Below are 22,155 nucleotides of genomic sequence, written 5' to 3' on the forward strand. Positions count from 1 at the left end.
CATGCAAGACGAGCTTGTTGGTAAACACATTACATGTGCAAAGGGTGCCTCTGGGCCTGGGGCGGTCTGGACCAGTATAAAAGCCCGTCCAGCAGCAGTCTTCCTCATCCGCTTCTCTTGCCTTCTCCTCCTTGGTGAACAAGGTGAGCTGCAACCACTTGTGCCTCACTCTCCTCTTTCTCTTGTTCTCCTCTTTGTCGTCGGGCCTTGATCGAATCTTTGCCTCACTGGAGCGGAGCTTTTGCTGAGAGCCTGGCTCCTTGCTCCTGCTCCCAGCATCTCTGTTCTCCTTGCCACTCCTGGGGGGAGGGGAGAGAAGGTCTTGCGCTATCTTTGCAGGGCCCCCTTTGGGACCACGGCTCTTTAGTCCCTCTTGCTCCCTACGCAGGCTGTCCCCGCTCCCCAGCCTGTGCCTTTTCTCTTGCCGAGTAGGCTGTCAGGCTGTGCCTCACACGCTGCCTGTGCTTTCCCTGCCCTCTCTCCCAGGTGCACCTCCGACCCACAGCCATGTCCTGCTACGATCTGTGCCGTCCCTGTGGCCCAACCCCACTTGCCAACAGCTGCAACGAGCCCTGTGTCAGGCAGTGCCAGGACTCCCGGGTGGTGATCCAGCCCTCTCCCGTGGTGGTGACCCTGCCCGGACCCATCCTCAGCTCCTTCCCCCAGAACACCGCTGTGGGGTCCACCACCTCCGCTGCTGTTGGCAGCATCCTGAGTGCTGAGGGAGTGCCCATCTCCTCCGGGGGCTTTAACCTCTCTGGCATTGGTGGCCGCTACTACGGCGGAAGGTGCCTGCCCTGCTAAAGGCAGGCTGGATGTCCAGTGCGTGCATTGACCAGGAAGCCCAAAGCCAGGTGCCGGACTGAGGACGGAGCTGCTGGCCAGGGTTTCCGGAGGGGCTGAGCACCCTCGTTGCCCTCCTGCAAAGCAGGGAGGCAAGCAAGCTGCCATCCTGTGCTGTCTGGAAACACGGCCAACTGATGTTGTCATCTTCTCCTCCTGCTTTCTTCTCCACACCATGAGTCCCTGATGTCTCCTGCTGTCCTGTGCCATGGGTCCATCCTGAAGCAAGCTGAGAGGGGCCCTGCTCATCAGCCTCTCCCCATGTGCGTGGGAGGAAGACGCGTGTCCCATTGCTGCGAAGGGGTGCCTGACTGTCAGCTGCCCTTGTAGCAGCCTGGACCGGGTGCCTTCCAGCATGCGCTGCTTTGTTTCACTCTTTAGGCTCATTAAAGTTTATGCTGCATTGTAGCTTGAGTCTCCTCGTGTTCCTTCCTCCTGGGATGCCCAGCCAAGCTGTCCAGGGGGAAAGGGGATGCCATACGTTGTAAAGGCCATGGCTGCAGGGATGTGGTGGACTCATACCTTTCTTGGGGGACTGGGAGGGAGTGTCCAACCAAAATGGTCACCTGGACAGCTGTGTTCTTTACATGTGGCATAGCCTTTCCAAAGACACCCACACCCCTTGGTCTTAAACGCCAGACTTCTTGTGTCTCTCAGCAACCCCCGGCGATGCTTTTCATGGCTCCAAGATGCATCTGGTGTGTGACAGATGCCCAAGGAGTGGTATCCCTTCACTTTTGCCCCCAGACCATCTCTCTCTTCTCCCAGGCTCCTTTCCGAAGTACTCAGCGATGTTGGCAGAGCTGCACAATCACTGCATGGCACTTTACGTGACCTGTGGGCCATGACACTGAAGTGGGGGCATTCAGCAAGTCCCTTGCGCACCAGGGGAAGGAAAGAAAGAAACCCTGCGGGATGCAGCTGTTGTGCCTTCTTCCCCTTCCGCCCTGCGCTGCAAGAGCACCAACGTCAGGGAGGGAAGCAACCTTGCTTGTTTGTGAGGCTGGCATGTAGGTGGTGTGCTCTACTCCACCAGGATGTGCTGGTTGCTCCTGCCCCAGGGGATGTAGGAGAGGACAAGATGCCAGTCTCTTCCTACCGCATGCTCTAATACTCCACAGGTGCTGTTTTGCCCCGTGCACCCCACTCCTGCTTCAGGTAGAGTGAGGGGCACCTCTTGTGCTGCCCCGTATGCTTTGGGAACTCCTGCAGTGCCTTTCCCCACAGCTAAAGCCCTGTCTTCCCTGAAAGACAGCTGCTGCCAGCAAAATCCCAGTGCCCTGCTGTGCAGGAAGGCCCCCAGGAAATGTACTCTCCATCAACATTCATGAGCCACGCTGAGCTGAGAGCAGAAGCATGGTGGGGTGAAAAGATTGTACCAGGGAGGGAAGGCAGCATCTGCAGCGTGCGATCAGAGAGAGCAGGGTGCGGCAGGGCACTGGAGCCTTTGGGCAGAGCCTCGCCATAGGCGCTAATTGTGGGAGTATCACGGTCTGTTAGGAGACTCTAGCTGTGGATTTTCTGGTGCAGGCGTATGATTGAAAGGAGCCTTAGAAGAAAGACAAGCTTCCTTTCTTGAAGGAACAAGTCCTCTCCTCCCATTGTTGAGATAGATGGAGCTGGTGTCCCAGGTGCAGGGGAGATTTCCCCTTCTTGCAAATCAGCAGCCTGAGTGCAGTAAGACCAGGCCCAATGGCCCTGATGAGCCTCACCTGGGGTCTCTCACGCCTCCCTCTTCCCTTCCACCCAGGGCTCTATAAAAGCCCTGTTCTGAGCCCTTTAGCCCTTTCTTCAGCTTGGTGGCAGGAGTGTAAGCCTGCTGTTCTTTGGCAGATTTGCTTATGCCTGACCATGAGGCCCCCTTGATCCAGACCCAAAGTTGCCCGCTAATTTCCCAGCCTCTCCTTGGGTCTGTCTGGTCATTATGGCTCTGGTCAGCAGTCAGTGGGCTCTCTTGACCCAGATTACCATCACTTGCTTTGCTCCTGCCCTGCTTGATGTTGGGCTGGACTCTGAGCTGCAGCTGTCAACTGTCTCTGCGTTCTCCTTGCTCAGGTACTGTGCAATGGGGCCATTGCTAGTGAGGCTGCTGACCTCCTGGCCTTGTAGTCATGCTCATCTCCTGGCTCCCATCCTGCAGGGAGCAGCTGGCTCTCACTGAGCCTTGACAGCATTTCTGTTTGGGTGGACTTTTACTGTCATCATGAGGTTAACACAGTGCACCTTCTAAGCTCTCTTCATCACCTTAAAAGAGGAATTTGGAGTGGGCCTCTGTGATTAGAGAGTTGCCTGTTTCTGGTGGAGTCCCATCCTAGCTGTGGAAGGAGTTTTGTCCCCCCTTTGCAATGATGACCTAGCTGGGGTGTCAGAGGAGTGCAGCTGGTGCCCCAAGCTGGGCTGTCATTCCTCCTTGGGACATTCAGCTCCTCTTCTGCCCCCAGAAATGCAGTGCAGAGCTTTGAATCCTTCCCTTGGCATGCATTGCTGGGCAGATCCTGACATCTGCTGCTCTCCAGACTGTCCGTGCTGGCCGTGCCAGCCCTCACTTGCTTCTGTGGGGAGTAACATGTTGCATGGAAATCTTGCGGAGTGTTTGGAACTGTGTGTGCTGTGCTGTCCTGACAGTATGTAGGGCCAAAGCAGAAGCTGAGGCATGGACCATGGGGAAGAGGAAAGCAGATGTATTTGGTCCCCAGCATGTGCCTTTTTTTTGTGGGGGACATCCCAGTTTAACAGGAGTGGTGAACCAATACTTTGTTGTGGCATAGCAACTTCCTGAAACATTCTAGTTCTGGTGACTGGGGATCTCTAGATGCTGCTGATAGAGGTGAGGGGGAAACCAGCCAGGCTTATTTCTCTCAATAGCAATACTTGATATCGCCGAAGGGCTAAAGTCCAAGGGCAGAGCTGACATGCTTGGGAAAATGGTGCCCGAGACAGCCTGAGCTGCTTGCTAGGGAAAGCTGAGGATGTGGCTGGTCCTCACACAGGAACATTGTTGGAAGTCTGGCCTTTAATGATAGGTCTGTAAGGAAATGAAGCCACATATGTTAGGGCAAAACCTCAAAACAATCCCTGGGAGGTTGAGAGGCTGGCATCACCTTACAAGATTAGCCATCTCCTTCTCTTTACCTTCATCTTGTTCCTTCAGTTCTGTGTCATTTCCCGGGAAACATTTTGTCCTCTAATAGTGTCACTTGAAAGGAGCCTGTGTGGCTGAGTGGGCATGACATGGACAGGGAAATGAAAAGGCAGCGTTGCAGGGAACACAAGCAGTGTCCCCATTTCTTTAATTGTGACGCTTTGCATGCAAGACGAGCTTGTTGGTAAACACATTACATGTGCAAAGGGTGCCTCTGGGCCTGGGGCGGTCTGGACCAGTATAAAAGCCCGTCCAGCAGCAGTCTTCCTCATCCGCTTCTCTTGCCTTCTCCTCCTTGGTGAACAAGGTGAGCTGCAACCACTTGTGCCTCACTCTCCTCTTTCTCTTGTTCTCCTCTTTGTCGTCGGGCCTTGATCGAATCTTTGCCTCACTGGAGCGGAGCTTTTGCTGAGAGCCTGGCTCCTTGCTCCTGCTCCCAGCATCTCTGTTCTCCTTGCCACTCCTGGGGGGAGGGGAGAGAAGGTCTTGCGCTATCTTTGCAGGGCCCCCTTTGGGACCACGGCTCTTTAGTCCCTCTTGCTCCCTACGCAGGCTGTCCCCGCTCCCCAGCCTGTGCCTTTTCTCTTGCCGAGTAGGCTGTCAGGCTGTGCCTCACACGCTGCCTGTGCTTTCCCTGCCCTCTCTCCCAGGTGCACCTCCGACCCACAGCCATGTCCTGCTACGATCTGTGCCGTCCCTGTGGCCCAACCCCACTTGCCAACAGCTGCAACGAGCCCTGTGTCAGGCAGTGCCAGGACTCCCGGGTGGTGATCCAGCCCTCTCCCGTGGTGGTGACCCTGCCCGGACCCATCCTCAGCTCCTTCCCCCAGAACACCGCTGTGGGGTCCACCACCTCCGCTGCTGTTGGCAGCATCCTGAGTGCTGAGGGAGTGCCCATCTCCTCCGGGGGCTTTAACCTCTCTGGCATTGGTGGCCGCTACTACGGCGGAAGGTGCCTGCCCTGCTAAAGGCAGGCTGGATGTCCAGTGCGTGCATTGACCAGGAAGCCCAAAGCCAGGTGCCGGACTGAGGACGGAGCTGCTGGCCAGGGTTTCCGGAGGGGCTGAGCACCCTCGTTGCCCTCCTGCAAAGCAGGGAGGCAAGCAAGCTGCCATCCTGTGCTGTCTGGAAACACGGCCAACTGATGTTGTCGTCTTCTCCTCCTGCTTTCTTCTCCACACCATGAGTCCCTGATGTCTCCTGCTGTCCTGTGCCATGGGTCCATCCTGAAGCAAGCTGAGAGGGGCCCTGCTCATCAGCCTCTCCCCATGTGCGTGGGAGGAAGACGCGTGTCCCATTGCTGCGAAGGGGTGCCTGACTGTCAGCTGCCCTTGTAGCAGCCTGGACCGGGTGCCTTCCAGCATGCGCTGCTTTGTTTCACTCTTTAGGCTCATTAAAGTTTATGCTGCATTGTAGCTTGAGTCTCCTCGTGTTCCTTCCTCCTGGGATGCCCAGCCAAGCTGTCCAGGGGGAAAGGGGATGCCATACGTTGTAAAGGCCATGGCTGCAGGGATGTGGTGGACTCATACCTTTCTTGGGGGACTGGGAGGGAGTGTCCAACCAAAATGGTCACCTGGACAGCTGTGTTCTTTACATGTGGCATAGCCTTTCCAAAGACACCCACACCCCTTGGTCTTAAACGCCAGACTTCTTGTGTCTCTCAGCAACCCCCGGCGATGCTTTTCATGGCTCCAAGATGCATCTGGTGTGTGACAGATGCCCAAGGAGTGGTATCCCTTCACTTTTGCCCCCAGACCATCTCTCTCTTCTCCCAGGCTCCTTTCCGAAGTACTCAGCGATGTTGGCAGAGCTGCACAATCACTGCATGGCACTTTACGTGACCTGTGGGCCATGACACTGAAGTGGGGGCATTCAGCAAGTCCCTTGCGCACCAGGGGAAGGAAAGAAAGAAACCCTGCGGGATGCAGCTGTTGTGCCTTCTTCCCCTTCCGCCCTGCGCTGCAAGAGCACCAACGTCAGGGAGGGAAGCAACCTTGCTTGTTTGTGAGGCTGGCATGTAGGTGGTGTGCTCTACTCCACCAGGATGTGCTGGTTGCTCCTGCCCCAGGGGATGTAGGAGAGGACAAGATGCCAGTCTCTTCCTACCGCATGCTCTAATACTCCACAGGTGCTGTTTTGCCCCGTGCACCCCACTCCTGCTTCAGGTAGAGTGAGGGGCACCTCTTGTGCTGCCCCGTATGCTTTGGGAACTCCTGCAGTGCCTTTCCCCACAGCTAAAGCCCTGTCTTCCCTGAAAGACAGCTGCTGCCAGCAAAATCCCAGTGCCCTGCTGTGCAGGAAGGCCCCCAGGAAATGTACTCTCCATCAACATTCATGAGCCACGCTGAGCTGAGAGCAGAAGCATGGTGGGGTGAAAAGATTGTACCAGGGAGGGAAGGCAGCATCTGCAGCGTGCGATCAGAGAGAGCAGGGTGCGGCAGGGCACTGGAGCCTTTGGGCAGAGCCTCGCCATAGGCGCTAATTGTGGGAGTATCACGGTCTGTTAGGAGACTCTAGCTGTGGATTTTCTGGTGCAGGCGTATGATTGAAAGGAGCCTTAGAAGAAAGACAAGCTTCCTTTCTTGAAGGAACAAGTCCTCTCCTCCCATTGTTGAGATAGATGGAGCTGGTGTCCCAGGTGCAGGGGAGATTTCCCCTTCTTGCAAATCAGCAGCCTGAGTGCAGTAAGACCAGGCCCAATGGCCCTGATGAGCCTCACCTGGGGTCTCTCACGCCTCCCTCTTCCCTTCCACCCAGGGCTCTATAAAAGCCCTGTTCTGAGCCCTTTAGCCCTTTCTTCAGCTTGGTGGCAGGAGTGTAAGCCTGCTGTTCTTTGGCAGATTTGCTTATGCCTGACCATGAGGCCCCCTTGATCCAGACCCAAAGTTGCCCGCTAATTTCCCAGCCTCTCCTTGGGTCTGTCTGGTCATTATGGCTCTGGTCAGCAGTCAGTGGGCTCTCTTGACCCAGATTACCATCACTTGCTTTGCTCCTGCCCTGCTTGATGTTGGGCTGGACTCTGAGCTGCAGCTGTCAACTGTCTCTGCGTTCTCCTTGCTCAGGTACTGTGCAATGGGGCCATTGCTAGTGAGGCTGCTGACCTCCTGGCCTTGTAGTCATGCTCATCTCCTGGCTCCCATCCTGCAGGGAGCAGCTGGCTCTCACTGAGCCTTGACAGCATTTCTGTTTGGGTGGACTTTTACTGTCATCATGAGGTTAACACAGTGCACCTTCTAAGCTCTCTTCATCACCTTAAAAGAGGAATTTGGAGTGGGCCTCTGTGATTAGAGAGTTGCCTGTTTCTGGTGGAGTCCCATCCTAGCTGTGGAAGGAGTTTTGTCCCCCCTTTGCAATGATGACCTAGCTGGGGTGTCAGAGGAGTGCAGCTGGTGCCCCAAGCTGGGCTGTCATTCCTCCTTGGGACATTCAGCTCCTCTTCTGCCCCCAGAAATGCAGTGCAGAGCTTTGAATCCTTCCCTTGGCATGCATTGCTGGGCAGATCCTGACATCTGCTGCTCTCCAGACTGTCCGTGCTGGCCGTGCCAGCCCTCACTTGCTTCTGTGGGGAGTAACATGTTGCATGGAAATCTTGCGGAGTGTTTGGAACTGTGTGTGCTGTGCTGTCCTGACAGTATGTAGGGCCAAAGCAGAAGCTGAGGCATGGACCATGGGGAAGAGGAAAGCAGATGTATTTGGTCCCCAGCATGTGCCTTTTTTTTGTGGGGGACATCCCAGTTTAACAGGAGTGGTGAACCAATACTTTGTTGTGGCATAGCAACTTCCTGAAACATTCTAGTTCTGGTGACTGGGGATCTCTAGATGCTGCTGATAGAGGTGAGGGGGAAACCAGCCAGGCTTATTTCTCTCAATAGCAATACTTGATATCGCCGAAGGGCTAAAGTCCAAGGGCAGAGCTGACATGCTTGGGAAAATGGTGCCCGAGACAGCCTGAGCTGCTTGCTAGGGAAAGCTGAGGATGTGGCTGGTCCTCACACAGGAACATTGTTGGAAGTCTGGCCTTTAATGATAGGTCTGTAAGGAAATGAAGCCACATATGTTAGGGCAAAACCTCAAAACAATCCCTGGGAGGTTGAGAGGCTGGCATCACCTTACAAGATTAGCCATCTCCTTCTCTTTACCTTCATCTTGTTCCTTCAGTTCTGTGTCATTTCCCGGGAAACATTTTGTCCTCTAATAGTGTCACTTGAAAGGAGCCTGTGTGGCTGAGTGGGCATGACATGGACAGGGAAATGAAAAGGCAGCGTTGCAGGGAACACAAGCAGTGTCCCCATTTCTTTAATTGTGACGCTTTGCATGCAAGACGAGCTTGTTGGTAAACACATTACATGTGCAAAGGGTGCCTCTGGGCCTGGGGCGGTCTGGACCAGTATAAAAGCCCGTCCAGCAGCAGTCTTCCTCATCCGCTTCTCTTGCCTTCTCCTCCTTGGTGAACAAGGTGAGCTGCAACCACTTGTGCCTCACTCTCCTCTTTCTCTTGTTCTCCTCTTTGTCGTCGGGCCTTGATCGAATCTTTGCCTCACTGGAGCGGAGCTTTTGCTGAGAGCCTGGCTCCTTGCTCCTGCTCCCAGCATCTCTGTTCTCCTTGCCACTCCTGGGGGGAGGGGAGAGAAGGTCTTGGCTATCTTTGCAGGGCCCCCTTTGGGACCACGGCTCTTTAGTCCCTCTTGCTCCCTACGCAGGCTGTCCCCGCTCCCCAGCCTGTGCCTTTTCTCTTGCCGAGTAGGCTGTCAGGCTGTGCCTCACACGCTGCCTGTGCTTTCCCTGCCCTCTCTCCCAGGTGCACCTCCGACCCACAGCCATGTCCTGCTACGATCTGTGCCGTCCCTGTGGCCCAACCCCACTTGCCAACAGCTGCAACGAGCCCTGTGTCAGGCAGTGCCAGGACTCCCGGGTGGTGATCCAGCCCTCTCCCGTGGTGGTGACCCTGCCTGGACCCATCCTCAGCTCCTTCCCCCAGAACACCACTGTGGGATCCTCAGCATCTGCAGCTGTTGGCAGCATCCTGAGTGAGGAGGGAGTGCCCATCTCCTCCGGGGGCTTTAACCTCTCTGGCATTGGTGGCCGCTACTACAACAGAAGGTGCCTGCCCTGCTAAAGGCAGGCTGGATGTCCAGTGCGTGCATTGACCAGGAAGCCCAAAGCCAGGTGCCGGACTGAGGACGGAGCTGCTGGCCAGGGTTTCCGGAGGGGCTGAGCACCCTCATTGCCCTCCTGCAAAAGAGGGAGCGAAGTTAAGGTGCTGTCTGGAAACATGGCCAACATATGTCTTATTCTTAAAATTCCTGCTTTTGATGACTTTCCTTACATCTGTGATTTTGAATTTCACGTTGTCTTGGTATAATGCTGTACTCTTAAGTGATCAGTGGAGGAGTTTTATTCAGGAATTAAGGAAAAGTGGAGTCTTGCTTGCTGTCTTTGAGGTGGAATGGTTTAAATGGCTTCTCTCCCTTATCTAAATATATAGATTCCTTTTGTTTTGCAGAATACAAGTTGACTTTTTATCATTAAACTTTTGTTGCATCTGAATTTGTGTTTCATTGTGGTTTTCTTTTCCTTTTTTCATCCCCTTGACGAGAAATGTGTCAATATCTGGCAAATATATGCAGAGTACCTTCTGAGTGGAAAATGTGAATTGAATAGTCACCACGATCAACCTCAAAAATAATTTCCTTGTTTACACTCTTGTGAAGCATTGAACAGGTTACCATAGATGTTTCTCTTGCTAGTTTTTTTTTTTCCAAAAGTTTTTCCACATCTGCGTGTAGAAGTGCAATTGTGGTATTTCAGGTTGGGAGCTTTCTGATCTTGCCACTTATTTGGCATCTTTGAAAGTCTGAGAATTTGAAATGCATAATAATGTTTTCAGAAATGTTTTCTGGGTCTCTGTTTTTGGTTAAATTGAATACTACCACAGTCTGAAGCTTTAACCGTGACATGCTTTGAGTGATGTTGACTCAAGGTTTCAAAGGTGAATTGAGTGCTCAGATCTCATTGGAGTAAGGAGACTCTTTATATGCTTGTATCATTAATAAATTTTTTTGATGGGTGTTGATGTCATCTCTTTCAAGTCTTAAACAAAATCCAGTAAATCTTATTCCTTAGCTAATCCACACAAGAACTCTCATAATATAGAGGAAAAATTACATGAGTGAAGAACTAGACAAATGGCCATAGGTGTTTCCCTTAAGAACAGTTTGGTTTTAATCTTGTTACTCACCTTCTAGGAATTTTCTCAAAGTTGTTAATACTCAGCATAATGTATGCAACTAAGAGACATCAAAGAATAATAAAGAATACCCTTGTCTGTAGGTCACATAAGCTTTGAGAAATGTATCTAAGTTTTAAATTGCATTGACTCCTTTGCTCCTCCACTAGAGCTATGTGGGGTCCAGCACTACATAGCACAGGAAAGCAGTAAGAATGATAGTTGTCTAATTTCTGGTTACTCCGTACCTTGTGTAGGGTTTTCTCTTTTAGAGCCCACTAAAATCTATTTTAAAATTGAAGTATCATAGTGTTGAGGTAGAAATAGTAGAGGAACCAGAGGGAAGATACCTGGCATTCAGGTTCAGTGCTGGAACCAGTCCAAATGTCCACACAGTGGGGGAAAAGAGGTAGGTTTATTTTTTCCAAATGTTTTATGCTTATGTTCTAAGTTTTCTTTTCTTAAGAATTACTTACTTGCAAAGTCACCAAATTAGAGGAAAAAGTAGTCTGGAGATAAGATGGGATGTGCCCCCTTTTAGGCTGTGGCTTGAGGCAGCAAAAGCAAAGTATGAAAGACAGTAAATCAATAGGTAGTAGACTGAGACCAGTCTTAAAATTTGGTCTCCATGAGTGTATTTTCTAAACATATAATTGAAGGAACTGGAATACATACGCAAGCATATGGTGCCCTGTTGACAGAACTGGTATGACTGAAGCAATTAGTTATTCACTGAGATCTGTGAGGAATCACTGATTGCACTCTGATGTACGTCAAAGAATGCCTTAATTCTTGGTGGCAGGAAGGCATCTTTCTATGATGCAAATGGACATGTAGCATAGAGAGTACAGAAATTAATTTCAGAAGAATGAAATGTCTGATTAAGTGGCCTGTGTCCAACAAGAGCATGTCCTGAAAGGTACATTTGTGGTGCTTGTTGTGAACGAAAAAGCTTTGATAACTACTTTCTGCCATAAGCCACTAAGTCTATGCTTGCTGATTTAAAAGAAAAAAGAAAGCAGTGTCCTGGAACTAGCCATCTTCAGACAGCACAGCATCATGGAGTGCTTGGGCAGGATGTCGAAGCCTGTATTAAATGTGTTATTGGAGAGACGGTTCCTGAAGAATGTGCACATTGGTTTGAAAGCCATGTCCCCTTGGTATGTTGAGACTGGAGAAATGGGCACAACAACTATGCATATAGATGTTTACAAATTTATGAGACTATTCATAGAATCATAGAATCGTTTAGGTTGGCAAAGACCTTTAAGATCATCCAGTCCAACCATTAACCCACACTACCAAGTCTACTCTAAGCCAATCAAGGCTAGACTAGACTGAACCATGTCCCGAAGTGCCACATCTACCCGTTTTTTAAACACTTCCAGGGATGAGGATGCCACCACCTCTCTGGGTAGCCTTTTATTTTTTTATTGAGGCATCCTTTTTTGCATTAATTAGTTCCCACATATATTTTTGCAGGTGGAAGCTTTTCTTGATAATGAAATTGTTTTGCTTTTTTTTCCGGTGTAGGTTCACCCTGGCATTGCATGAGAAGCATACTCTACCCATTAAAAATTCTTTCATCTTTACAATTTATGGGTACTTTTAATTTCTCGTACTTTTATACTGACTCTATTAGTGTCAATATGAAATTACTCCAAGCCCAGGCTAATAAAGACTTTTTTCATCTCCTCAGCAATTTGTTAGATTGTGGGTGTCTCAGGAGCACAGTCTAAGATCACATTCAAGATATTTACTGAAGCCCCTTGTGTGCAATTCCCTGCCTGACCCACTTAAGAACAATTGCCAGTTAACTTGTTTACCATCTTTAAAAAAAATCTCCGAGAAGATCTCCAAGGAGAGCTTCAGGCCTCTTGGATGAGTTCTTTGAGCTTATCAGACCAATGTAGAGTTGAGCCATGGTCAGGAGACAGTTCAGGAGTCTTTTTGAAAATACTGCAGTCATCTCTAAAGAGTTTGTTTCTAAAATATGAAGTAGTATACCAAATAGAAGCTCTTGTATTAATAGAAGGATGCAGAACAGAAGTGTTAAAAACTTCTGTGAATATTGTTACAAGTTTTACAGGAGAATTAATTCTCCAGGTTGCCAGTAAGCACCTGCTGCTACAGAATAATTTGTATTTCAAAAATGTACATGTTTATATGTAGGTAGCATTGTTTAGGTCTGGAAAGGAAGGGAAATATTTAAGAGTGTAAGTGGATCACTTTAGATTATGTTATTGAAATATGAAAAGCTGTTTAAAAATTTGTAAAAGGTTTATTTTTTTTCTTTAAAGAATTGTTCAGGGTTGGTTTTTGTGGAGTCTGTTAAAATACAAATGGCTTCACTTTGTGAAGGTATAGACCTGTGTGTGGGTTTGTAGATGGCAAGGAATGATCTAGGTTCAGAGGTTTTAAAGACATCCCATTGGGCTGATGATGAGGGTGTTAAAACCTCATATCATGAACAGTTTGATAGATTAATTCTGTGAATATGCACATTGTTAATGAAAATTGTGAAGGACTTTGAAGCCCTTTAGCAACTTACGACCAAGAGCTTTTATTTCCCAGATGTCTATGAATCCTCATGCACAGTATTCAATAACTCTTCTCCAAGGAGAGGTTCAAACCCTGCAGCTTATACAGGAGACACTGTAAAATAAAGTTAAAAAACCGTATTAAAATTTTGTATATATATTCCACTTACGCAATGAACTTCCATCAATCCAGAGTGTAATCACTGTTTTACTGCTGTCTGTAGCAAGGGAAAAAATACAATGACAAGGAGGCCCTTGTGTGTTTATTTTCCCCAATGACTCCACAGTTAAGTTTGTGCAAGGATAATACCTCAAAATAGTTTGAAATTTATATGTGTCTTCAAGATGACTTGTGAAGTGCTGTTCATATTTGTGGTCTGAGATGGTACAGAGGGAAGTTATAGGTTCTCTTCATAGAACTGATAAATTGGGTTTAAATTCCCATCTGCTAGCAGCTGTGCCTGAAACTGTGTTACCAAAGTGTAATAGGGTGATACTATCCAAATTTGATATAATATAATAGTATTTTTCTCTGAATTTCACACAGGGCTCTGATTTTTTTCTCGTTGGATTCAGCGGGATTTCAGGTGTGCATATGCTTGTGCTTTTTTGCAGGACCTTCACAAAACACAGAAATTCAGTCTAGATTGTTCTTATGCTTGACTGGAGTCAGAGCTTTGTAAACATTAGTGGAGACCAGAACTTGTTAAGGATTTACACTCACATTCTTAATAAAAGGACATCTTTGAATGATGAATTATGTATTGTATAAATTCTTCTTAATATTTTTCCTTATGACTAAAGTGAAACATACACTGGAGCATAAATTTTGTTGTGACAGAAAAGTGGCACTGGAATAAATTTTGTCCGTAATACCAGAAGATGAGAGAAACTTGTATGACGGAATATGTGTGTCAGAAGATAAGGAAATGAAAACAAAGTAATAAACAGCAAAGAAAAGGCATTTAATCAGTTAGAAGCATTTTGCATTCAGGACATACTTGTTGGTAAATAATTTCATGCACAAAGGATGTCTGTGGTCCTCAGGCCGTCTGAGATGCAGTATAAAAGCTAGCTCAACTCAAGGTCTTTCCTACCACTTCTCTTACCTTTTTCCTCTTTTGTGAACAAGGTTAGTTCAAATCTACTTCTCTTTTCCTATTTGCTGAATTCTTGCCTTCATAACAATTTGATTGCTGTTCTTTTTTCTCCACAGTATTCTGCCAGTTGCTGGATTGATTGGGGGGAAGGATTTTTCTCTTTAAAAAGTTGGCTTTTTTGCTGTTAGAATTGCAGGTATTTCTGAAGTCCTGACTTAATCATATAGATCCTTGAAATTATGATATAAATTTATTCAAATGTGGGCTTTCAGACATGCTAAGTGACTCAGCAAATACTACTACTACTAATAACAATAATAAAGATTAACAAACTGAATGGGTAGAAAACTTCTGCAAGGGGGTTGGAACTAGATGATCTTTAAAGGTCCCTTCCAACTCAAACCATTCTATGATTAGAGATCTATGTGCTCAGTCATCTTTCAAGTAACAATGTGAATTTTATATCTTTAAGGGTCTTATCCATCATCTGTAATGCCTGAAATTTCACCTGGGTTGATATGAAAACAACAGTGTTTCTAAGGGATGTGGATACATTTATCTTCAGAAATATCATCCAGAAAAATCCTTTTCTTTGCTGTTTATTGCGTGGGAGGTTTCTTCAGCGTTCCTATTTTTGTTATGAGTCTGTTACTGGGCACAGTGGGAAACAAGAGGGGAAAATGAACCAGATGCTAAAATAAACAGCTGGAGAGCAAGGAAACTAGTAAGTTTTAAAGCAGAGGTTTGTGGGTTTTAAAAAATAATTATGTTGAACCACAAGCTTTTGAGCTCTAAATATGTCTTTCTAAATTAAGACAAAATGAAGCTGCATACTGAGATTAGAAGGAATAGTCATACTGAGTTCAGCAAGGATATTGGCTCTAATCACATATGTTCAACCTTCTGCTCTGGTAATCAACATGGACTTCAATATGATAGTCATCATCAAAAAGTTCTGCTTGGTGTTTTAAAGTTGTCAGGTTTTGAAATTATGTTATAGGGTGCAATTGCATCGCCTGCAAGTTTAGAGAAATGGTTTCAGGGACTGTGAGGACAAGGGGAAAGAATAGCAAAAATAGAGGAGAGCTGAGCACCTGTCCTGGTTTGGGCTGGGATAGAGTTAATTTTCTTCCTAGTAGCTGGCATAGTGCTGTGTTTTGGATTTAGTAGGAGAAGAATGTTGATATAACACACTGATGTTTTAGTTGTTGCTCAGTACTGCTTACACCAGTCAAGGAATTTTTCAGCTTCCCGTGCTCTGCCAGGTGCACAGGAAACTGGGAGAGGGCAGAGCCAAGACAGTTGATCCAAACTGGCCAAAGGGCTATTCCATGCCGTATGACGTCATGCTCAGTCTATAAGCTGGGTGGGGGGGAGTTGGCCGGGAGGTTGCCATTGCTGCTCAGGAATTGGCTGGGTGTCAGCCAGCAGGCGGTTGCATTGTGCATCACTTGTATATTATTATTATTTTATTTTCCCTTCCTTTTCTGTCTTATTAAACTGTCTTTATCACAACCCAGAAATTTTACTTTTTTTTCCAATTCTCTCCCCAATACCACTGGAGAGGGGGACAGTGAGCAAACGGCTGTGTGTTTAGCTGCCTGCTGGGTTAAACCACAACAGCACCCAACAAACTGAGATGGTCATAAGAAATAGTGAACTTTGCGTTTATTGGTGTATTGGAACCAGAAACAGGGAGTATGTGGGGAACTCCTGGCTTTATCATGGATGGCACGTCTGTGGACAAGTTGTCTGGGGAAGATTTCCAAAGATCTCAGCTTCAAGTATTCTTAACTATATTGAAAATAGTACCTCTTCATAGGCAAATTTGGAACCTGGAAAACAATCCTTCATTTCATTTTCCAGCTGTCTATTGAACTCTATCCATAAGTAAATTTGTGGCTAGGTATTACTTATAATTACTACTTCTACAATGCTCTGAATACCTGGGGCTGGATCTCAGTAGTGTTTTTCCAGACATAAAGCCAATTAAAATACTAAAATTAAAGCAATGATACAGGTATGTGTCCTTTTGTTCTGCTGCCAGCTATTCCACTGTATCACCAACTACTGGGAGAGGATTATTCAGCCTCCATCTTCTTGTAGTATATTTAAGAATTTGGTTTCCTCACTCCCCACTCAACTCCTAAAAGGATCCCTGGAAATCTCCTGTAGCCCTGATACCTGAGCTGAGTAAATGTAAGTGCCATATGACTCCTATATTGCATTCACTTCTGGTCCTGTATTTCAGACTTCCCTCCACCCCACAGACATGTCCTGCTACGAGAGGTGTCCTTCCACCTCCTGCAGCCCAACCCCACTTGCCAACAGCTGCAATGAGCCCTGCGTCAGGCAGTGCCAGGACTCAACAGTCGTGATCCAGCCCTCTCCTGTGGTGGTGACCCTGCCCGGACCCATCCTCAGCTCCTTCCCCCAGAACACCACTGTGGGATCCTCAGCATCTGCAGCCGTTGGGAGTGCTCTCAGTGTTGAGGGAGTGCCCATCTCCTCTGGAAGCTCCTCAGGGTTTGGGAGCTTTGGCTATTCAGGCCTGGGCAGTGGGTACAGCCGGCCCTACCGTCGCTACAACACCTACCGCAGCAGCTTCTATGGGCCGTGCTAAAGTGTGAGGAGCAAGCAGGAAGAAATGACCAGCAACACTGAAGCACGACCTGACGCAGGACCGAGCTCATGGCCATGGTTTTCAGATGCAATGTTAGATACCCACAACTCCACCTGAAGTTACTGGAGCTGTGGGAGTTAGTCATTCCCTAAAATGAGGCACCTACTCTTGTTATACTACTTTATGTTTCTAATCAAGTACGTTGTTCTGCTGTGCATCACTGTATTTGATACTGCCTGGTGTAAAACTTATAATTTAGATGGTAGATGGGACTTGATTGTCAGGGTGCAATGCTACTGAAAGAGCAGCTCTGTCTGTGGAATGCATCACTACAAGATGTGCCATTCTTCCCGTATTGAAACCTGTTGCTTTGCGGTATTTTAATCCACTCTTTGGTATTATTAAAGTTATGCTTTTATCGTATCTCTAGTCTTCTGTTATTTTTTCCTTCCCCTCTTACCTTCTTTTGAAACTTTTTCTGGGTGGAATTCATCACTGCGTAGATCATCACTACCAGGCAGAGACATGACATGAATACTACTGGGGCCACTAATAAGAACATATGTTTAGAGCTCAAGATTGAGGAAATATTTAATTTTGCAGATGAAATGCATATTGATTCCACACTGACTCATCATAATACTTGGCTTTCTGCATCTCTGCCAAGAAATTATTCTCAAGGCTGGAAGCATTTTGTGATCTAACAGAAGGGCAGGGTATCTAATCTGGCATATAATGATATTTGTTTTAAGGAATCCTCTTGTGATTCACACTCTCAATAACTCTGACCTGGAGCTGCAGGGTGCAAAGAAAGATTTACATTCTTTTATCATCAAATCACTGCTTGAATGCTTGGATTTGTGAAGGAAAACATGAATGGCAGCAGAAGTCTCAAAGGAGAGATACACGTAGCTTTTTGTGACAGAGCACAAAACTGTTTGATCTATTTACTTGTTATTTACTGCATAAGCACTGTGTATTTTAGGGCTCCTTATAAAAGCTTGGCTGTCTTTACTGTCCTGGCTGCAGTCCTACAGAATTCCAACAAAAAACTCATCTCAAGGAATGAAGCATGCTAACATGAAATAAATATAGGACACTTGTAGGCATTAAAACCTTTAGAAATCCTCACAAAGAAATTGTTTTTGCTGAAAATAAGGACCTGAGATTTAAACCAGATTTGCAACAGCTGCTGAAGCTACTAAAACAAGAGTTTTGGGGGAAAAAATGAAGATACTCTCATTTTGGGAAGGTTTGAGGCATTCAAATAATTCCAGTTACATAAATTCTGTTGCAGCTGGTTAAATTGTCAGCAATACTTAAATTGCTTATGGTTTATGTACCAGTCTAGTCTCATCCTGGCATCAGATGAAAAGCCTTCCTCAAAGCTTCTTTCATCTCAAAGATCATTTGGATGTGGATCATTTGAATGCCTTGTACTATTACACTCAAGCCTCTGAAGCCAACATAAAGATGATACAAATTTCAATTCATGTAAGTAATTTGTCAGCTCTTTGGCAATTTGGTAGTTCACCAGCCTGTCATGAGAGCACTCTGTTGTTACAAAAGTGTTTTAACTGAGTGTGTGGAATGTGAAACTCCATTACTGATCCATAAGCAAGAGCTGTTATGTCCTGGTTCACCAGCCTTAACAACCCCAAAAAGCAAGATCCAAAGGCTCTCAGACTTTTGGGTGAACTCTAGGTGCTAATTAGACTAAACTGGCAGAATATCAATGAAAACATTTCCAGGCTGTTAATGAGTCTGTTTCTAAAATATTACATACCCTCCAAGAAAAATTGTTTATGACCCTAGAGGGAAGAATAAGGAAAAGTTAACACTCCTTGGCTACCTCATTTTACAGGTGAAAGGGAAATGAATTCTCCAGGTGAGTGATAGCTTTCACTTACTATAAGGAAATAATTTTTAAAAAATATGTAAAAAGATGCCAGGTAGTATGTTGGATAGTAGAGATTTTGGGGAAAGGGAAGAAAAAGACTCCTTTTAAAGAAAAGGAGAGGAGAATTTTCATGTGGAGAATCACTAAAATATGTAGTTATAGGATTTTACAGAAGATGAAGATTTGACTTTATTTTTTTAAATCAATTATGAAAATTTTTAATAAAATAAAGTTTCTGAAGGTGTTTACCTTGAATTAGTTTGTAAAGTCCTTTGAGTGATCTTGACTCACACACTTTGAGATGAGATTATTAGCCAGGTGACGCGAGTGCTAAGATCTTGTCACGTACCTTGAACATTAGGTAGCACGAAACTTTGCATATTTGAGCCATTAGTGAAAAGCTGTTCTGAACTTTGAAGTCCTTTGTTCTTCTGAAGACCAAGACCAACCTATGTATAAAGACACTCTTCATTTAGAGTTAATTCATATCTTTGGCTGAGGGATGGTGGTGCTAAGAGGAGAGACCTGATCCTTTGCTTTTTGCATCTGTGCAAGTATTTCCAGCAGGTTGGAGTACAGCCAGGGCAGGCCACTGCAGGCTGCAGAGGTGAAACGAATCATGTAAAGATAAACGTAATAGAGAACTGCTGGGTGTAACTTCTGCTGATGCCATAGTTTGGCTCAGGCAGAACATTGCCTCCAAGAACCAATACTTAAAAGCAATCTTTAACATGCACATTCATACTTAATTTGATGTGAAAATTGCTGCGCATTCCAGGGACTTACTGGGACTTCAGGTAGGAATAATGGTGATTCCTCAGATGAGAGACTGCACAGAAATCATATTGAGAATTAGAGGCAGTTAATAAATGTCACAAAGTAATAAGATCAAGTAATCAAACTCTTTCATTAGAAGTGCAATTGTTTGACTTTGGCATGGAAAATGAAGTGAAAATTTACGATTGGGTAAGGAAATGCACTCTTATATGTGTTTGTATTAGCTGTAGTCATACATACTGGGAAAACTGTGGGTTAGCCCAAGCAGTTTTAAAATGTGTTTTATTGTCTCTGGTCAGCAATTCTCACCGGTCTTAATTTTCTTTAACCTTTGCAATACTTGTGGAAATTTGGTGCTCTTCTCAGCTGTATGTTTGTATGGAATTGAAATAGTGCAGAAGTGCAAAAATTTGGGAATACCTAGTATACATCTTGTCTTGTGGTAAAGCTAAGTCCTTGAAATGGAAATGCTTGTGAGTTGAGCCTAGGCCCCCACCTCAGGGCTAAATGATTATTCACCTAAAGGAGTGAAGTCTTGAATAAGGACTGTGTATTACATACACTCCCCTTAAGCAGTGTCTTGATGACTAAAATGAAACATAAAATGTACGCTGGCCTTGGGAGGCAACATAATTACTGCTGTAATTCAAATGAGTCACCACAGTCTTCCAAGCAACTGAGCGGGAGCACACTGGTGAAGATGAAAGCTTTGTCTGTACTGGAATGTGAATGTAATAAGGAGCGGGGAAAAAATAGAGCAATACTAAAAGAGATTTTGAAAGGAAAAAAAAGGGGTTGATCAGTTTGATGGATTTTGCATGCAAAAGTGCGGATCATTAAATAATTTCATGCATAGTATGTGTGTCTGTGGTCTGCTGGCAGTCTGGAACATGGTATAAAAGCCTATACAATGCAAGACTCCTCCATCCACTTCTCTTGCCTTATTCACCCAGGTGAACAGGTAAGTCTGAATATACCCAGTGTCTTTTTAAATGCTAAGCTGCTACTTTGATGACTGCTTTTTTTTGTTTGTTTGTTTTTTTTTTTTTTGTTTATTCTTAGTTCTTTATAAATATTGCTAGCTTTTTTCCTTTGGGGAAGGAAAATTAGAAAGGCTTACTTCTATCAAAAAGAAAAGCTTTATTTACTTGTGAAGCAGGTTGTAATGAGACAGGACTTGGAGGATACTGGCAATATTGTGTCTCAAAACAAGCAGCTTCATGCTCTGTTTTAGAGACCGATGCTAGGGGAGTAGCTAGGCAATGAACCTGGTTGGAAATACAGTCTCGTCTTAAGAAACTGGTATTAGCAAAACAAAACAAAAAACAACCAAACTGTGCTGAGTTCCAGGACCTATCCCCAGGTTCTGTTTTCCACAGGCACAAGAGCAGGGATCCCAGCAGACTCAACTACAATTGAATTCCAATCAAGGCAGAAACCTCTGATTGGGAAAATAATCCTTCTTTGCACTCCAAGTTTGCCTGTTCTGGTCATATGACGTTTAGGAGCAAAGGATGCTTCTCAAACACTTTTCTATAGTTCTGCAAATGCTGCTGGCTGGGCTATTAGCAACTAAGTTCTAGCATTAAGACACTAAACCCAGTTATGTGTCAATGTTCAGCTCAGGGCCACTTTCCATGCCTGATGAGAGCTCCAGCTGCTGTTCTGTGTCTCCTGGTACAGTCACAATTGTGCCTTCTCCAGAGAGACAGTGCAAAGAGAAACTACCAAAGAATGGGAAATGCCCTTGCTGGTAAGGGTTAGGGCAAACTTTACTGTGACTGGCACCACAGTTCAGAGGCCAGCTGCAGAGCAGAGACGTCCTCCAGCAGCCTTATAAAAATAAGAGACACCTCTGTGCTGTTTTCAGACTGCCTACTGTGGATTTTGATCAAATAAGTGATTACCTCTCTGACCACCTTCTCTAGGTACTTTCATGTATGGTACCCTCTCACATGACTTTTATAAACTTAATACATCTTTTACATTTCATTTATTTTCTTCCCTGTATTTCAGAGTTCCCTCCATCCCACTGACATGTCTTCCTATGACGTGTGTCCTCCCACCCCCTGCAGCCCAACCCCACTTGCCAACAGCTGCAATGAGCCCTGCGTCAGGCAGTGCCAGGACTCGACGTATGTGATCCAGCCCTCTCCCGTGGTGGTGACCCTGCCCGGACCCATCCTCAGCTCCTTCCCTCAGAACACCACTGTGGGATCCACCACCTCTGCAGCCGTTGGGAGCGCTCTCAGTGTTGAGGGAGTGCCCATCTCCTCTGGAAGCTCCTCAGGGTTTGGGAGCTTTGGCTATTCAGGCCTGGGCAGTGGGTACAGCCGGCCCTACCGTCGCTACAACACCTACCGCAGTGGCTTCTATGGGCCGTGCTAAAGTGTGAGGAGCAAGCAGGAAGAAATGACCAGCAACACTGAAGCACGACCTGACGCAGGACCGAGCTCATGGCCATGGTTTTCAGATGCAATGTTAGATACCCACAACTCCACCTGAAGTTACTGGAGCTGTGGGAGCTTGGCATCTCCTAAAATCAGGCCTTTGCTTGTCTTATTCTTTGAATACTTCATACTTCTGATGAAACATATGTTTTTCTATTGCTGTAGACAGGACTTTATTGTCTCAGTTCACAGCACCACTGAGAAAAGAAAACTTGGATGAAAAGATATATTACCTATTGTCTTATTGAATCCTAGAAATATATACTTTGTACTTTTTTATTCCTCTTTTTGCTCTCATTAAAGTTATGCTGTATCACAATCCAGGTTTCCTGGTTTTTGTCTGAAAAAACTTTTAGCAGCTCACTCTTTGTAAAATTTCTTACTGTTCCTCTGGTTTATTAGTTGAAGGCTACTTTTTCATGTTGACTAGAAGGATTTGGCTGATGACCTCTATGCTAAGAAACCATTTTACAGCCAGGAAACTTTGGGAACCTTGTATATACAGGGTAGATACTTTGTAACAAAGTAGAGGCCCCTTTTTTTTGTAGCAATAA

At 46.1% G+C, this 22,155-nt stretch overlaps 5 protein-coding genes across 5 annotated transcripts; all 5 read left to right on the forward strand.

The window, feature by feature from the left end:
- The first annotated feature begins 33 nt into the window (after window positions 1-33).
- Window positions 34-804, forward strand: LOC142595622 (feather beta keratin-like). Its single transcript, XM_075724314.1, is given in 3 exon segments — window positions 34-102; window positions 104-160; window positions 487-804. Coding segments are annotated over 3 exon segments (444 nt in total).
- Window positions 805-4,182: 3,378 nt separating this feature from the next.
- Window positions 4,183-4,953, forward strand: LOC142595627 (feather beta keratin-like). The gene is given in 3 exon segments (XM_075724325.1): window positions 4,183-4,251; window positions 4,253-4,309; window positions 4,636-4,953. Coding segments are annotated over 3 exon segments (444 nt in total).
- A 3,378-nt stretch (window positions 4,954-8,331) lies between these two features.
- Window positions 8,332-9,101, forward strand: LOC142595619 (feather beta keratin-like). The gene is given in 3 exon segments (XM_075724310.1): window positions 8,332-8,400; window positions 8,402-8,458; window positions 8,784-9,101. Coding segments are annotated over 3 exon segments (444 nt in total).
- Window positions 9,102-16,123: 7,022 nt separating this feature from the next.
- On the forward strand, window positions 16,124-16,474 carry LOC142595731 (feather keratin 4-like). The gene has a single exon (XM_075724546.1). The coding sequence runs from the start codon at window positions 16,124-16,126 to the stop codon at window positions 16,472-16,474; it is 351 nt and encodes a 116-aa protein (XP_075580661.1).
- A 4,714-nt stretch (window positions 16,475-21,188) lies between these two features.
- Window positions 21,189-21,539, forward strand: LOC104026815 (feather keratin 4). The gene has a single exon (XM_009493453.2). It carries the CDS (start codon window positions 21,189-21,191, stop codon window positions 21,537-21,539), a length of 351 nt encoding a protein of 116 aa, XP_009491728.2.
- The last annotated feature ends 616 nt before the right edge of the window (window positions 21,540-22,155 follow it).

The sequence above is a fragment of the Pelecanus crispus genome, chromosome 22 (genome assembly GCF_030463565.1).
Source record: "Pelecanus crispus isolate bPelCri1 chromosome 22, bPelCri1.pri, whole genome shotgun sequence".
NCBI classification, from domain to species: Eukaryota; Metazoa; Chordata; class Aves; order Pelecaniformes; family Pelecanidae; genus Pelecanus; species Pelecanus crispus.

What these genes read in the sequence shown, in the direction of transcription:
- LOC142595731 (XM_075724546.1), top strand. Translation starts at nt 16,124, where the DNA reads ATGTCCTGCTACGAGAGGTGTCCTTCCACCTCCTGCAGCCCAACCCCA.
- LOC104026815 (XM_009493453.2), top strand. Translation starts at nt 21,189, where the DNA reads ATGTCTTCCTATGACGTGTGTCCTCCCACCCCCTGCAGCCCAACCCCA.